Source organism: Mustela nigripes, chromosome 12 (assembly GCF_022355385.1).
Source record: "Mustela nigripes isolate SB6536 chromosome 12, MUSNIG.SB6536, whole genome shotgun sequence".
NCBI classification, from domain to species: Eukaryota; Metazoa; Chordata; class Mammalia; order Carnivora; family Mustelidae; genus Mustela; species Mustela nigripes.
In genome coordinates this window covers 131,923,332-131,939,797 of record NC_081568.1, presented here as the reverse complement: position 1 = coordinate 131,939,797, position 16,466 = coordinate 131,923,332, and the positions used below count along the sequence as shown (strand labels likewise).

At 36.5% G+C, this 16,466-nt stretch overlaps 2 protein-coding genes across 10 annotated transcripts in view; one reads left to right on the top strand and one right to left on the bottom strand.

The window, feature by feature from the left end:
- Window positions 1-5,100, top strand: part of STARD4 (StAR related lipid transfer domain containing 4) — a 23,156-nt gene extending 18,056 nt beyond the window's left edge. For 4 of the 5 annotated variants that reach the window (XM_059418356.1, XM_059418357.1, XM_059418358.1 and 1 more), the window contains exon 7: window positions 811-3,240. In XM_059418356.1, the coding sequence (XP_059274339.1) occupies window positions 811-939 (129 nt within the window). In that variant the 3' untranslated portion in view covers window positions 940-3,240. Of the gene's footprint in view, window positions 1-810; window positions 3,241-3,474 lie in introns of those variants that run through there. The other variant, XM_059418359.1, reaches the window with a different exon arrangement.
- The window catches only part of CAMK4 (calcium/calmodulin dependent protein kinase IV), a 242,090-nt gene that overhangs the window by 3,077 nt on the left and 222,547 nt on the right, over window positions 1-16,466 (bottom strand). For 2 of the 5 annotated variants that reach the window (XM_059418351.1, XM_059418355.1), the window contains exon 12: window positions 5,901-16,092. In XM_059418351.1, coding sequence (XP_059274334.1) covers window positions 15,661-16,092 — 432 coding nt within the window. In that variant the 3' untranslated portion in view covers window positions 5,901-15,660. Of the gene's footprint in view, window positions 1-5,900; window positions 16,093-16,466 lie in introns of those variants that run through there. The other 3 variants (XM_059418353.1, XM_059418352.1, XM_059418354.1) reach the window with 3 other exon arrangements.

Below are 16,466 nucleotides of genomic sequence, written 5' to 3'. Positions count from 1 at the left end.
CAAATACAATTGTTTTGATACCTAGACAACATTATTTTGTGGATATCTTTAAAAATGTATTTGTGTCTTTCTGTGCATTTATTTTGGAAGGTCTAAAAAGCATTTATGCATGAATAAAATGTACAAAAAACCTATGTGCTGGGGACACCACAGTGATTGGATTGTGTGAACTGGCTGGTGGTATCCTATATTCAACAGCAAATTGTCTAGAAAGCAAATTCAGTGAGAGTTTTATTCACGTTTCATTTTGTTGTTTGTTTTTTTCTTAAGATAAGCCCTCGAGAAATAGCTTTTAATTCTGTGAAGTATCAGATATTCTGTAGGAAAAAAATCACATTTTCAGTCTTATTTGATCCATGTTCACGTTTCAGTTTTAAAGTATCACTCACCTCATAAAGTATTTCTAACTACATCATAAACATTCACAGTTGTGACATAACTTCAGTCTGGAACTTTAACAAATACATTCATAGATTTTTCCACATGCCTGGATGAGTCATTGTAGACCTAGCATGCACTATATTAGGTCCCTTGCTTCTGTGGCGGCCTTAAATGAACGTTCCTGAATGATTTTAACATTTCAGATGATTCTTTGGCTTTTGAATAATCACCTGATTTACTTCTTAAATGAGACCTTGAGGCAACTCAGTATATCCATGCAAATGTTTGTATTTATATTTGTGTTTGGGCACATGTCTTGAAATCTATCTTCCTGTTCAGTGTGAATTCTTTATGTGGTACTAACTGTAACCATTGTTTTGTTTCTTCTTCTTTTTCTTCATTAATATAAGTTTTTTTTTAATATTCTAGTATTCTGTTTTGGTGAAATGCCAATGGATGTCCAATTATAGGGTGCCCAGACTGTGTGAGGCATTTGCGGTAAGATTGCCTGAGCTGGGTACCCCTAAAGCAAATAAATTGTCCCCTCAGCGACTCTAACATTCTCTCTTTTTCAACTTATACCTCAATTAGTGATCACATAATCTACTGTTGAATTAGATCCATTGCACTTAAAAGGACCCTCATGGGGGCACCTGGGTGGCTCAGTGGGTTAAGCCTCTGCCTTTGGTTCGGGTCATGGTCGCAGGGTCCTGGGATTGAGCCCCACATCGGGCTCTCTGCTCAGCAGGGAGCCTGCTTCCCTGACCCCGACCTCTCTCTGCCTGCCTCTCTGCCTACTTGCAATCTCTCTCTCTCTCTCTCTGTCAAATAAATAAATAAGATCTTTAAAAAAAAAAAAAAAAAAAAAAGGACCCTCATGGAAAAAATCTGTTGCAATATTGAGTTGTATGATAGATTGAAAATAATATTTGAATCACCAGAAATTTATATGCAGTTTCTAGATTGCACTTTAGATCTGCTGGGCTCTAGTTGGCACTTTTTTTTTTTAAAAACAGCTTTATTGAGGTATAATTTACAGCTATACAACTTAACTGGCTTGAAGTATATAATCCAGTGATTTGAATACATTTATAGTTGTGCGGTCATCACCACAATCCAATTTTAGAACATTTCTATCAACCAGAAAGACCCTTTCTGCCTGTTTGCTGACTCATCTCTAACCAAAGTTTAGCACACTTGCCAATATACAGAAGATGAAAAAGATTAGAGCAGGTTTTATCTGGTTTTGTTTTTAAGCGTAGAGGCATAATAGGTTAAATATGTTATCTCAAATACCATAATTATACAAAAATTTAATGATACGGGTTATGATTAATATTAACATGTAATTGAGTCTGCTGTTTCTGTAGCAGTGCTATAGAACAGAACAATAATGTGAGCCATTTACTATGTAATTTAAAATTTCCTAGTAGTCACATTAAAAAGATAAAAAGAAAATGCTGGTGTTAATTTTAATAATATAGTTTATTTAGCTCCATAGATCCCAAATATTACCATTTCACCATGTAATCAATGTAAACAATTATTAAGGTAGTTCCTACTATTCTTCTGTACTAATTCTTTGAATCTGTTGTGTATTTTACTAATTTGGTTTAGCCACATTAAAAGTACATTATCCACATCAGGCCACTGGTCTGCACTGAATAGCACAAACCTGTAGTATATGTACTAATTTATCTTTTTTACAGTATGAAGTAATGAATTTCATGGAATTACACTTTTAAACACAAAATGTTTTCTGGTCTGGAGCCTTCAGTGCTTGCTAAATCGAGACTTCTGAATGTTAGAAATAAGTCAGTTAATAACTTAATAAAATAAAAATTATAGCCAAAAAAGCCCTTTTCCTTTAAGGATAATTAACCCTTTTCATAAGGCAATGAATGAAACAAAAAAATATAGTCTGCCTTGTTGGGTGGTTGATTATTTTCTCTAGCTTATAGCTAGTTTGCATTAGAAACCTATTTATGCGGGAAATATTGGCATAGTACTGTTTTCAGTACACATTACCTATTTTTTTAAGGACATCAGTTTCATACAAAAAAATCGTGATTTATCATGTGATATTTTGCATGAAGTTTTAGTTTGTACTGATAACTCTTGATTATCCCTTGAAGTTTAGTGCAATACTTAGCAAAAATAATTGTGGGAACTTAGTGTCTGCAGTGATGTATAATATGAACTGCTAGAGTATCTTCTTTTTACAGTTCATTGAGGTTGGATGTATTTGAAATTGTAGATTTCTACATGTAAATTTATCCCCCAGTAAAAATACTTTTCTTTCTTTTTCTCTCTCCTCCACCTTTCTTTACTGACTGAAGGGCATATTATCAGCACTCATGATGAATTAATTTCACATTTCAAACTAAAAATTTTGTAACTGAGGTTGCCTCTGGGGAAAATAGGAAAACATTGTACAATTTAAGCCTTTAATTGTTTGTCAAACTTCTGGATATGAATCATTTCTTTTGATATAAGAGCTTTACCTGTTGACTCAAGAGCACACTGGTGCCTTTAGAATCAGTGGTTAAAATCCAGATCCTTTTACTTACATGGATCCTGCAGCTCTCTCCACCTTATGGATAAATTTTGAAACCCAGAGGAGTTAGCAGACTTTACCAGGTTTCCATCAGAATGTGTGTCAGATAATCACTTGTCTGGTATATCTCCCTTGCCTTTCTTACTTAACAGCTTCTAGAAGGTGGGATCTGAGCATACAAGAAACACAGGAAGTTGTAATTTTAGTTTCTTCATTATTTTGTTGTTTCCAAAGATTTTACATGTATAAACAAAAGTTCATCTCATATAATTCAATAAAAGCTATACTATATATAAATTTTATTTTTTAAGAAGTTTATAATTCTTTTATGAGCCAGTATGTAAAACTTGAACCTTTAATAAACTAAAAGCATGTTTTAATATAAATAAGCTGTGTATTTATTTTTAAATTGGTATGAAAAATATCAGAATAAATCACTGATGCAAACCAAGTTGCTTTAACTTTCAGTATTGAAAAATAGTAATGTAATATGTAATATGTAATGTAACTCCTTATTTTATTTATTTATTTGACAGACAGAGATCACAAGCAGGCAGAGAGGAAGGGAAGCAGGCCCCCCACTGAGCAGAGAGCCCGATATGGGACTCGATCCCAGGACCCTGAGATCATGACCCGAGCTGAAGGCAGCGTCTTAACCCACTGAGCCACCCACGTGCCCCACTCCTTATATTCTTATAAAAGAAAAATATAAACTGGAAAATAAGGATTAATAATTCATATGCTAATCCCTCACCAGAGTCTCATAGAATATTAGCCCAAATACTGCCGAATTTTCGTTTGCTATTGTATAACCAGGATGATGAAGGTGTCCTTCCCTTATAGTAACAGATACACAGGGTTCATTGTACATATATTTAAATAATTGTGTTAACTTGATTAAAAATTGTGAGCATTTCATTTGAAGTTGAAGAAAGCTGGAAGTGTTAACACAAAGAGACTCGATCTTTGTTATCAGGAAGTAATTATGATGCTGTGGGCAGGATGCAGTAGAAAATATGATTATTAAATGGTTTAAACAAACCAAGTTATTTTTCTCATTTAATAATGAATCTGGATATAGGTAATTTGGTGTTTATCAGCTCAAAGATGTCAGGGCCAAGGATTCTACAGTTCTCTTTCTCTCATAATGATAAGACGATTGACTAGCTCTGAAACTTACATGTGCATTCAAGTTAAGAAGCAGGGGAAGGCTGGGCACCACCCATTGGTCTCTTATCAGGAAAGCAAAAACTTTCCCAGGTACCTAGGTTCCCAGGAACCTAGCTTTCCTTTCCAGTACTCTCTGCCACATGACTATCACCCGTTGCTGAAGGGGTGGTTGGGGAGGCAAGCATAAGGATTTCCAGCCACTTGAAGAGAGGGATGGTGATGAATGATTCTTTGGATAGCCAACCATAGCATCTTTTAGTGGATCATCTCTGGAGAGTGGGTGTAAGCCTCCTTCAGATGTCAATAGGAGACTGATAGACTACCAAAATAGAAATGAAAATAGGAAAGTAGTCATTTGCTTCATGAAAAATTTATTGGACCTCTTTTTCATGGCAGACATTACATACCTGTCCTTAGAAGCAATGGAGCTTCTTCTGTACATGGTTAATTAATGGCTGGCATCACATGGTGGTCAACACACATGACCTTTGTTTCTATTACCTCATAATATTTTCAGATTATATAATAGATACTGTTATATTACAGATAATAATAGAAAATGTTACTTTATTCCTCTGGAGCAAAGGATCTACTATGGACGAAGACTTCGGTAAGCTATGAGATGACAGAAAATAGCCAGAAAACAGGAACTGCCAATGTGTCCCAGGAGGTGGAGGGTAGAGCCATGCGAGCTGTGTTATCAGCTGTGCAGGTAATTAAGGGGCTGTACTGTTCTGCTGGTAAAAATGTTGGAAGTGTAGTGTGAAAGTACTAAATAAGGCTTTTTATTCCTTATTTGGATAGTGTTCTTTTCCAACTTATATTTTGCTTTTGTGACATTCCTTGCATAAAAAAGCAGCTGTTTTTTTTTTTTATTAAAGTGGTCCAGAGATTGTACAAAAACAAGGTTGAAATAAAAATATGTTTATATAATTGAAAATGGACTTGCAGATGGAAGAGGGTTTTTTTTTTTTTTCCTTTTTTTTTTTTTTTTTTTTCCCTCTAGCATTTCCCTCAGTTGAGAAATCACTGTTTAGAATAAGTGTATCTTCTCAAGAAAGCAAGGATTTTGGACCTAATGGTAATAGCAAGCTATAGTTCAGAGAGGAAGCCCTTTCCCCTCAGATGTTTCATACAAACGATTGATTGAAGGGCCACGCTCAAGACTTGCAGTTCTTTTTACAACTCATGCAATCAGCTTCTTCAGAGTGAACGTGCACTTTTTTGCCTCTCATTCTCAGGTCCTGTGGGTTTGCAAGCATCATGAAGTGACCATTAAATACCATTTGATCTAGCAACTCCACATCAGGATTATTTCCTTAGGATAGATTTTCCACAACACAGAAAAGGCTTTATATACTATTACTGAGAAAAGAAAAAGAATTGAGACTGAATCATTATGCAACTATAATAAATTTTTGTGAACATTATTATATAGATGGTTGTGCTATAGGGATATGTTGGTACAAAAAATTTACCATATGATTATAAGTCTGTAAGAAAAAAGTAAACTAATGCTAAAGGAAAAACAACAATGCTTGCCTTTGGAAGGTGTTATGGTGACTTTGTACTTTTCTATAATTTCAAATTTTTATAATGGGAAATCTGTTTTTCTATGAAATGCTGCATTTAACTTTTATCCAGTGAACTGATTTTCCAGCAGTGAGAGCACTAGGCTAGGAGATGCGCAACCCAGATCTGTTTTCTTCTCGCCACTAACTGTGACCTCCAATAAGTCATTACCTCCCTGGATCTCACTTCTCTTTAATAAAAATGAGCTTGTTGGATTAAATAATGAATAAAGTCCCCTTTTAATTATAATAATTTTATGATTTTCATGACATCACCGTATAGTGTTTAAAGATGCTGTGAAATTCAAAGTGTAATTTTATTTCAGAGAATGGGAAAATAATTCAACTCTCTATTTCACAGGTACGGAAAATGTCCATCATGTCACTCTCAAATTTCAGTAATGCTTCAAATGACAGAATGCAAGCTTTTGGTGGGCTCTTACATGATTTATTATCATACCATACATGCAAATTGCTTTACAGAGTTCGCAGTAGGGAGGGATATGCTTCTTTTGGCATGCTCTGACATAGCTGGGTGAACTTAACACAAAGTAACATTGGCCCTGCCACATGCCACATCTTCTTTCATGTTCCTAGGAAACACCAAAAAAATGAGCATGTTTAGTCATTTAATCAGGTTATCCAACCTGAGTCCAAGAAGAAGCAGTTGTCTACGGCTCTCATGTCATCTGCCCCAGGCTTTGGGCCGCTGAGAGCGCCAAGGACTCTGTGTCCCATCTGTGGGGAGCAGGGACTCACCGTCAGTCACTGCACTGAAGAATAGGGAAGCTGATCAAAAGCAAACAGGCATGATTTTGATGAATTCTCTACAAGCATTTTCTGTATTTACATTATGGCCTAGGTCAGCTTACATGTTTATCTAAAAAATATTGTAATAGATCTCTGTATGAAGGAGTCAATAGCACCATTTTGACAGATTTTAGAAATGAAATGTTCACAGCTCCTTTTTCAGTACTTTTCAGTCAGACATTGGGAAGGTGGCCTGTGACCTTGGCTGAGTAAACTGAAATATTTATACTTTATCTTTGTCCCCCAATCCTACATGCACTTATTTCTAGCTAATGACTGGCAGTCCAAACTACTGCACATGGAGGTTCCCCTGTATATAACAGTACTTGTCAATCAAATCCTCGGTGCTGCTCTGAGCTTATGTCCTGTTAGTCCAGGAAACTTTCAACAACGCACAAGTATAAATTTTTCTTCTAGGTCAGAGGAGAAAAGACATACCAGATCATTTCACAAGCCTGAAAAACCCCGGTAAGAAGTATTCCTTTCTCAATACCCGCTAACTTGGGTTTTCTATGCATTCACAGTAGCTCTTAGCTTCTCTTCATATCTCTTAAGACAGTATCTGTCTTTGCTTCTTTTCCATCCCTGGAATCATAGTCAACCTTTGTCCCTTCTTTGTCCCAACCTTGTTTCATTGGCCTTGAGGACTGATGCAGCCATTCACTAATCATAGACAATATCTGAGCCAAGCAACGTGGCAAGACTACTAAAAGGATATATAAGGTGTAATCTGACTCGGTAAATATTTTTAAAAAATAAATTTCTTGAAGATGGAAGTCAAATACTGCCTGTAGTGAGTGATGTAAAAAGGGATTTATAGAAGGGTATATCAAGAGACAAAAGGGAGGGGAGGTAAGAGAGAGGCCTTGAGAGGACCAGCTTGATGTTTGGGGAAAGCAGTTGTGAAAATTACACATTTTGTTGCCAGAGACTTAACTTTTTATTACAAGTCATCTTGAAGTCTAAACTTTCAAGTGTGATTCTATCCCAATGGGGATTGTCCTTTCAGGTCTGATAACTTAAAGGTGAAAATAACTATGACAGAAGGAACCGTGACGTGGGCTTCTACTGGCAAAACTTCAGCAGGTGGTTAGGTGATGTTCTAGAGTCCCAGGGAGTTCTTCAGATATTGGGGTTTTGCAAAGCTTACTCAGAAATCACTCATTGTATGCTATTGTTTTTAGTGACAGGATTTGCTTCAACAGGTGACTTGAAAAATGTCTTTGATGTGTTGGCTGATTTTTTTTATTCTACTTAGGAATGCACCAAATTAACCAATCTCTATATAGGAGATCACAGAGGGCTAGATGCTCTGAGGAAATGCCGCACACTTATCTACCCAGACTAAGAAAGGAGGTCTAATTTAAACTTTGCACAAGATCCAAGACTTTCCTGCAGACTTAGTAACATTTCCCTGTAGAGTTTAGTCTTTCACATAGGTGCTGTTCCTTCACCAATGGGCCTGGCATTTCTCCACTCTGTAGATCTCTCAGCCAAACCTGCTGCCTTCTTCCCTCTCTGCAAAGCTTCTCCCCATCCTTCACATCCAGCCTGTGTTCCCATGAAGCTTTCCTGGAGCATCATTACAGGCAGAAGGGAGTTTCTCCTTTGCATCCCTAGAGGACTTACTGCCTGCTTAGATTTAGCACAGGTTATGTATGTACACCTGTATTTTTTCTCTTCCAACTACAAAGCTCATTCCTAGAGGGGAGCACTGGGCTCATCTCTAAACTACTTCATCATATATAAGTGTTTATCAGTGAAAATTTACTGAGACAATGGGTGCCTGGGACATACTGGAGAGCTTAAAAATTGGCACAGAATTTCCTTAAAATGTGCTTGTGAGGTAGGCCTAATATCCCCTAACCTAGTACTACTGTTTAGTGTCTGGTTCTGAGAAGAAACTTAGCTATTGACTTTATTCATTTCTAAGGGAAGCAGTGACCCAATTATTGAGAGAAATGTAGAAATGTAAATTTAAGTCTGAACAACTGCCTTTAAGGTCTGACTGATCATTTATAAAAATAGGCAGGTGGGACCATGGACTCCTACTAATCTTTTTATCTCTTCCCTTTCCCATTCCACGGAAGTCTCCTTACATACAGGAACTGTGAGGAGGGAGCAGAAAATTCATCTCTTTTTTTATCCTGAGTTCTATAGTGTATCCTGGTGATACATCTTATTAATTATTGCAACAGTTTAAAGAAAACAGCATATTGTTTAGTCAGTCATGACATTATCTTAGATGTTCCTGATAATAAGCTGATAATAGGTTTTCTAGGCAAGACCTCATTTGTAACCTTTTGGCTACAGATGTTCAAAGTCAACAAAGGTCATGGATGCCTACATTTCTCAATATCTGGGCTATCTGCTTCCCTTAAGGCAGATATTGTGGAATGAATCATTTCTCTGTGACACAAATAGACTAAGTACCGCACCCTCCTTGGATTTCTGAATATGTGAGAAAAGTAAAAGCGAGTATTTATTCAAGGCCCTCTCTTTTCAAAGAAATGAAGTATCTCCCAGATCACTGAGATTGGAAAGTAGCTTCCTTACATAAAAGAATTGGCTGTCTGCCTCCCCCTGCCATGGTCATAGAAAGCTACATAATAATAAAGCATATTATTTCCTAAAAATGATTAAATGAAAATCCAGCAGATATAAAATTACTTAAGAACATTCTGAAGGATTCAGAACCAAAGGGCACTCTTATTTCTTCATTTACTGAAGTAACAGCTGAAGATTGACTTAAATGTGAGCAAATATCAGTATAAGAAATCATTTTCATGATTTTAAATATAGTGATCGAATTTCTAAAACATGCTCAAAATGCTAGAAATCTTTTTAATTCTCCTCTTTCTTAACCAGGTCATTTCATACTCTAAATTTCTTTTTTCAGGAATGATGCAATTTGGAATTTTTAGTTCTGTAGGGATATTTCATTGTTATGTTGTACATACAGCACAATTATTGTTGTGAGGCCATCTGCAACAGAAACAAAGCTCTCCTGCTTCCTCTGGGAATAAGAACCTTAAGCTTAGTAGAGGAAACCATGGGAATCAATATGCCTAGATGTCAGCAAAAAAGCATCTAGTGCTTTGAAAGACCAGGGTCATCAGGTTTGTTTTTTTTTGTTGTTGTTTAATGTTTTGTTTTGTTTTGTTTTCTGGTAGAGAGAGAAACATTTTAGGCTTTGCTGGACAATCCGATTCAGTGTCTCTTAAAATTTCTCAGCTCTGTCCTAGTGGTGTGAAAGCAACAGACAATATATAAATAAATGAGCACTGTCGTGTTCTAATAAAAACTTTATTTATAAAAACAGGCCTCTGGTGGATTTGGTCTGTGAACCATAGTTTGCCTCATTCCTAAAAATCGTTCTTTGGAGATTTAAAGTTATTTCCTTGGGTAATGATGTGGAAATTGCTTTTTTAAAGATGTACATATAAGTTTTATGTGTATTTCATAAAAAACATAGATAAAAGAATGATTGATATTCAAATAAGAAAGTATAAACAGTAGCTTCTAACTCATGTGTATACTAATAATACTTTCTCCTTGATACGCTTAGTTCACTTGGCATAAGGAATTACTTAAACCCGTCTGCTGTTCCCACTCAGTGAACTCACAAGAAATTTTAAAATTTCAAGGGAAATAGAGCAGTATCTATCAGATACGGAATACAATACTACTATTATGTTGTGTGGGCCTACCTAATTAATAAATAGACATGTTAGATAATTTTTTTGGCTTTAGGACGACTGAGAAATATGGAATAATACTGAGACGAAGGGTGTATGAATAGAAACACCTTGAGAACTTATAACTCAAGTAATAACCTCGATTATAAAAAGTAAGAATATGCTATTTGTACTCTATGTTACTATGAGTTGCTACATGATAGGCAATAAAACAGGTCAGGTTAACAGGAGGCAGTTATGACAGTATTCAATTTATAGTCATATTTTTATCTTTTACAAACCAGATGAACTACTATACATGGTTCAAGGAAAGGACAAAGAAAGGACCAACCTAGTAGATTTTTATCCACAAATTGTTGTCAAAGTGAGAACACTTAGGGAAAAAACAGCTTTCAAAAATTCTAATGTGAAGCCTATTGTATTTGAGTGCCCCCAAATAACCTCCTAAATGGAAAAGAAATACTATTTTTAAATGACTGAAGATTAAATAGCTGTCATTTTTAACAATGGGTCATAGCAAAGATTACACAGATGTAAACATTCCATATCCATGGATTTTCCAGGTCAATCTTCAAAATGTGCTGAAAATAACTATTAAGAACAAGCATGATTGTGTAGCCTTAGCGTTGCTGTTCAGAGTTTCAGACTAAATTCTGAGCCACCAAGGGCCCTGCATTTCTCCAGCAAGTCTGGGATCTTCCTTCCAGGTTTTAGAAGATATCACAAGCTGAGAGGGCAGCCTGACAGCCAGAAGGAGGGAACAAAACATTGATTTGGGACAAGTGGTAGCAAACCAAGATATGGGAAAGGGTAGCTGACTGGTGGAGTCCCATTTTTTCATTACTGAATAATGGCAATATACCAATATTCAAATAGCATCACTTTCAGTCATGGCATGGGAAGAGCTTTCTTTCCATTTTTGGCTCATTTAAGCTCCACCAGGTCGGACACCTGGAGTCTTCTGAGTAATGTCTGATTCCTGCAAAGGTGTCAGATGGTCCGCTCTCATTCAAGGCTTCCATCTTGCTCTAGGTGGACCTCTGGGCCAGGTGATAGGGAAAAGGCTGAGTCTTGAAGGATGTTAAAATCATGCAATCAAATCCTCTAGAGTATATCACAAGCATTTATGAAAATCGGAATTTTAAACAAGCCAACATAAATTAGTCAAGTTTGTTATTGCTCTCCAAGATAAGTATATAAATGGTTGGGCTTTGTGAGCTGAGATTGTATTATCTGACCTCAGGTGATATCTGAAAAGAGTAATAACGACAAAAACTGGCCCTTAGTAGATCAGAATGTAGAAAGAGAAAATGCTGAACTTGGTAACCATGGTGGGTAGCTGGTATCTCTCCAGTGGTCTTTTTTTCCCTTATTTGTCAAGGAGCCAGAAACTCACCCTGAGTTGTGCCAGGGGAAGAAAAGGACTTTAAAAAAAATGTATAGAAAGTTATTGGGTACATTTCTGCTTATCATATGGTTATGAATATTATAATGCCATTGTGTTTGCATGCACATAAATGTTTCTAAAAAACACCGATGACATACAGAGATTCTAGCCATTAAGCAGTATTTAACCAGTAAATGCTCAGATGATAAAAATGACCCTAATCAGGAACATATCCATGATGAACATTAAGGAAATTGGAATATGACCTAATAGACAGTAATTGCAAGGATATTACAAATCCTATTATGTAGGCAAATGTCTGGAAACTTTGCACCGTCTGAAGTAGACCTACATAACCAGACCGAATACTCTGCAATGACAAGTAAATTACATAATGGCATTGTAGTTATGTAAATGACTCTGCTCATTATATTTATTTCAGTTTTATGTGGCATCAACCTTCATCCAGAAAAACCGAGTGCTGATTCACTTCGTTGACTTTTTTTCCTTTTTTCTTTTTTCATTTACTTTGCAAGAACAATCCTAAAACCGAATAAATGATTTACTAATTTTATTCTTTGCCTTTTCTGGCATTTACTTCTGTTTTCCAATTTGAAATGCAACCAGATGCTTCTGTGGAATAAAAATTGAATTATGAAACAAAATGGCTCTCTTTAAATCTTCGGTCTGTAGGCAACCCACCAGCAGTTACCTTGCATGTAAAACTGGAAATAAGGATTGCTAGACATTCTAAATTACAAAATGTGTTTAAAATACTATGTAATTGAGGTCACAGTAAAAGGCAAGCTATCCCTTTCTTTTTTAAGTTTGCCACTAAAAATGGCTATAGAACCTTGAGGATTATTCTAAAATAGCAGTATGTAAGAAAATTCTAAGTCTTTTGAATCCATGTATAATGGCAGTGTTGATTAAATCGTTCTAAGGAAATCTAAAAAGTGCCAGCCGGTGATCATTCCCATTTTGGGGGTTACTGGGATATCATCCTCCTCCTCATCATATAATCTTTATCATGCAAATTTAGTATGTTTCAGTAGATTTGTAGAAAGAAAGATTGCCTGTTAGAAAATGATGCCCAGCTTAGTCCAGCCCTACAAAATCCTATTAACATTTTTTGTGCCTTCCCTCCTGAATGGGGGCCCATGGTTTGCTCACAGCAAATTTTCATACTATGTATGAATACTATTCATACTATGTAAAATACTATTGACTACTCAGGAGACTCTAGCTGGTGGTCAAGATTCCAGGGCCCAAAGGAGGATTCGAAGGATTGTAGCCAACAGACAATTTTGCAATGCCCAGGAAAGTACTGTTTTCTAAAAGTCGTGTTGGGAAACATCCCTTTGAAGCACACGATTAAGCAGATGTGGCCAAGAGTTTTCACTTATTTCAGTCTATGACACTTCTGAACCATTTTCTTTTTGGCCTCCTACCAGCTCATCTGTGTGAAACTGAGGCAGCTCAAATCCAAGCATTGGCAATCCATGTGTCATCTTGCTTAAGAATTACTATAGAACAGTTTTGTTCTAATACATTAGCCACTAGTCACATGTGGCTATTGAGCACTTGATGTACTAAAAGTATAACATGTACTCCTGATTTTGAAAACTTAGTATAAAAATTCAAAATTCAAAATATCTCATTGAGTTTTCATATTGATTATCCATTGGAATAACAGTACTTGTTCTAGATGATAACTTCTACAATCGTATTATTCTAATTTCTACCTTATTTATGCATTTGTGGGACAAATGAGCTCTTAAAGTTTGAAAAACACCAGTGGGATTCCAGTTAGACTTTTTTTAATGGGAAAAGAATTTAAGATTGTCTTTCTTCATGGCTCCTGCTACACGGGGCCCAGAGGCACAGTAAGGCCTGAGCAATGGAATGACAGGACAACTGCCTTCCCTTGGAACAGTGGGCCAGGAGGGGCAGTATGTACTGATCTTCCAACTAATTACCACTTCTAAGAAGATCCATTTCCCTCTCTTCTTTCCTTTGCCAATATATGGGACACTTACCCTGCATGCCTGTTAAGTCTCATTAGGAAAAGTATACCAGGCAATGCCCTTCTTACATGGAAATGTTAATGCTTAGTGAAAAAGGCATTCTTAAAGATTAAAAATAGTGAGCCCTTTACAATTACTAACATGGAAATTCCGAGGATAAAGAGGGAAGGAGAGAAATGGGGAAGAGGATAAGTGCTCTCCACTAGCTAATAAAAATAAATCAAAACAAAAAATGTTCTTCTGAACCCAGATGATGTTCCCTTAAGGGCTTTTTTCCTTTGTCCACGTTGGTCAACTGCCAGGCCCCTAAAAGAGGGATGATGAGAAATCCTACCTTTTCTTCTTTCAAGAAGGAAGTTTTGCACTTGGAAAGCAGAATGTCTCCCAAGGTCCAGTAGCCCCCAGGAACCGGAGATTTAATTTCGTTTTCCAATTTCACAGTTTTGAGGAAGAGCCAAAATAATTTAAGATCTTTTTTTGATAAGGATTTTTCTGTGACAGTCATTTTTACTGTCCATTATTTTGGTCTTTGAGAATATTTCTTTTTTAAAACTGAGGAAACTTAAAATTGTGATGCATAAATCGATAAAAATGTTCACTTCAACTCAAGCTAGAAATAGAGGTCCTTGGAATTTAAGTGTGATTTCTATGGGGGGAAAGTGTTCATATGAAAATCAAAGAAAAATACTTTGAAAAAAATCATGGTGAATTATTAGGTCTAATAATTCTATTATTAGGTCTAATAATTACAGTTTCTCATGAGTCTGCTTTGAAATCAGTGCTTTCTTTTCATTTTTTTGAGGTAAATAAAATGCTGCACTGTCCTAAATTTCTTGGCATGGAAACTAAAAATTACATGGTAAAATTTGGGCAATTCTATTCCAAGTATGAATAAAAGAGAAAACAGATTTTCAGAAATATCTTTAGTTCAAAAGCAATAGTTCATAAGGTAACTATCAACTGAAGGAAAAAAGGAATTTCACAAACAAAAGTTTCCTTAATCTAGTTAAGTTTATAATGAATGATCTTATAATGGAATATTATTCTCACTCTATTCAGACATAGGACACCAGCCTGTGGGGTAGATTTTTCTGAATATTTGAAACGTGATAATTGTAGAGTTTATCCATAAAACTGTCACTGTCTTTAAAGTTGTACAAACTCATGAGTAAATCCAATTTTATAAAAATGACAAGCAGTCAACTTTTGTGAGTGTAAGTTCAGGTCTTAGCCCCTCTTCTTCCCTCAATTTCCATAGCCCACCTTAATTGTTCTCCATGAGAAAGAAACTGCCATTAGCAGGGGAAGGAAGGAATACATTCCTCAGCAGGAGTTTGTAAAATACCTTCTCCAGGATTGTAAAATGGCAGTGATTTGTGATAGGACGTTTTGGGTTATTCATAATATAGTATGTATAAGTAAGGACAAAATAAGAAAGCATTCTCTACATAAGCTCTAATTGCATTCTGTTTCATGACCCTTAAGTATGCTTCAATTTCTTACCATTGTAAGTGGGGATTTTTTTTTTTTGTACGTATCATGAAACTGTAGCCTGTAACCATCTCCTTGTAAACAGTTTGAACACATTGGACAGTTTGAGCACATTGAAAAGTATGATATCGTGAATGCAATGGGAACACATCTTAGAGCACTACCTAATATTAGTGAAGCGAGAGTCGAAAGGAATTACTGCTTTATGAAGAAATCCAAAGGATGCATGATGACTAGGTTTTCAAAGCAATAACAATTTAGTAGTTACTTCAATGTGTGCTACTGGTCCCTGAACATGTATGTTTTTAAATGTTATGTTGTGTTTACTTGTGATTTCAAATTTAACTCCTCGACATTAGGTATCCGTTGCATACCATCGAAGACACTATTTTTTCATAAAGCAGTCACATGCATGAATTTAGGATTACCAACTGATAGATATGTATTTTTTTTTGCACCTCAAAAAACAGAATCACTATAGTGCATATCATGCTTCCACACCTTCCTTGCTGAAGGACAAAATGCATAAGATGCCAGAATTTGACTTCTAGATTGAGAAGAAACCAGATCAGTACTCTGGCAGGATCACATCATTTTGCTGAGCTCCAAATCCCAGAGCTGGGTTTTCTTGCCCCTCCTTGGGGGCTGCTGCTTCCTCCGTGGCCTTCAGCTTCTCCTCTGCTAAGCCCTCCTCTATTTCCAGGTCAGCCACCTCTATCCTATCCTCTAGTGCCTTGGGCACCATGTTGGTAGCATTTCTCTCAGCATCTTTTACTTCCCCTATGGCCTGTACCTTCATCAGCTCAGCCTCTGCCCCCTCAGCTGCCACTTGGGCCCCACCTCCTTGAACTTCCTCTCCTTCCAAAATAGCTTTAACATCTTCACTGCCATCCTGGGTCAGAGATGATGCTTGGCTAGCCTTCTGGCTCTCTTGGATGCCGCTGTGGCTGCTGCTGGCGCTCCCCAGCCGGGAAGAGGCCACTACGGCCTTCACTGCTGCCTGATGGGAAACAGAAAAGTGTCAGGTGTTACTTCCACTTAAAATCTTGAATCAGAGCTCCATCTCACCTTTGCATTTAGGGAGTTTGTTTTATCTGTTGTATATTTTCAAAATATATTCCAAGATGGTTGAATGGAAACTGCTCTGAAGAATGAACAGCAAAATCTTTTTAATTTCAGGCCTACTGTATTTAATCATCTGGACAAATGAAAGCTTACATTTGTTTTCAGATATTTTGGACTTCGTTTCCCAAAGTGTTTTCATGGAACACTAGTATTACACAACAAAAGAATTCCACAGTCAAGTTTGTTTGAGAAGTCCTGGGTTATGTCAAGGTTATTTAATCCAAGGTATTTCAAAGCAGTTTGATCGCA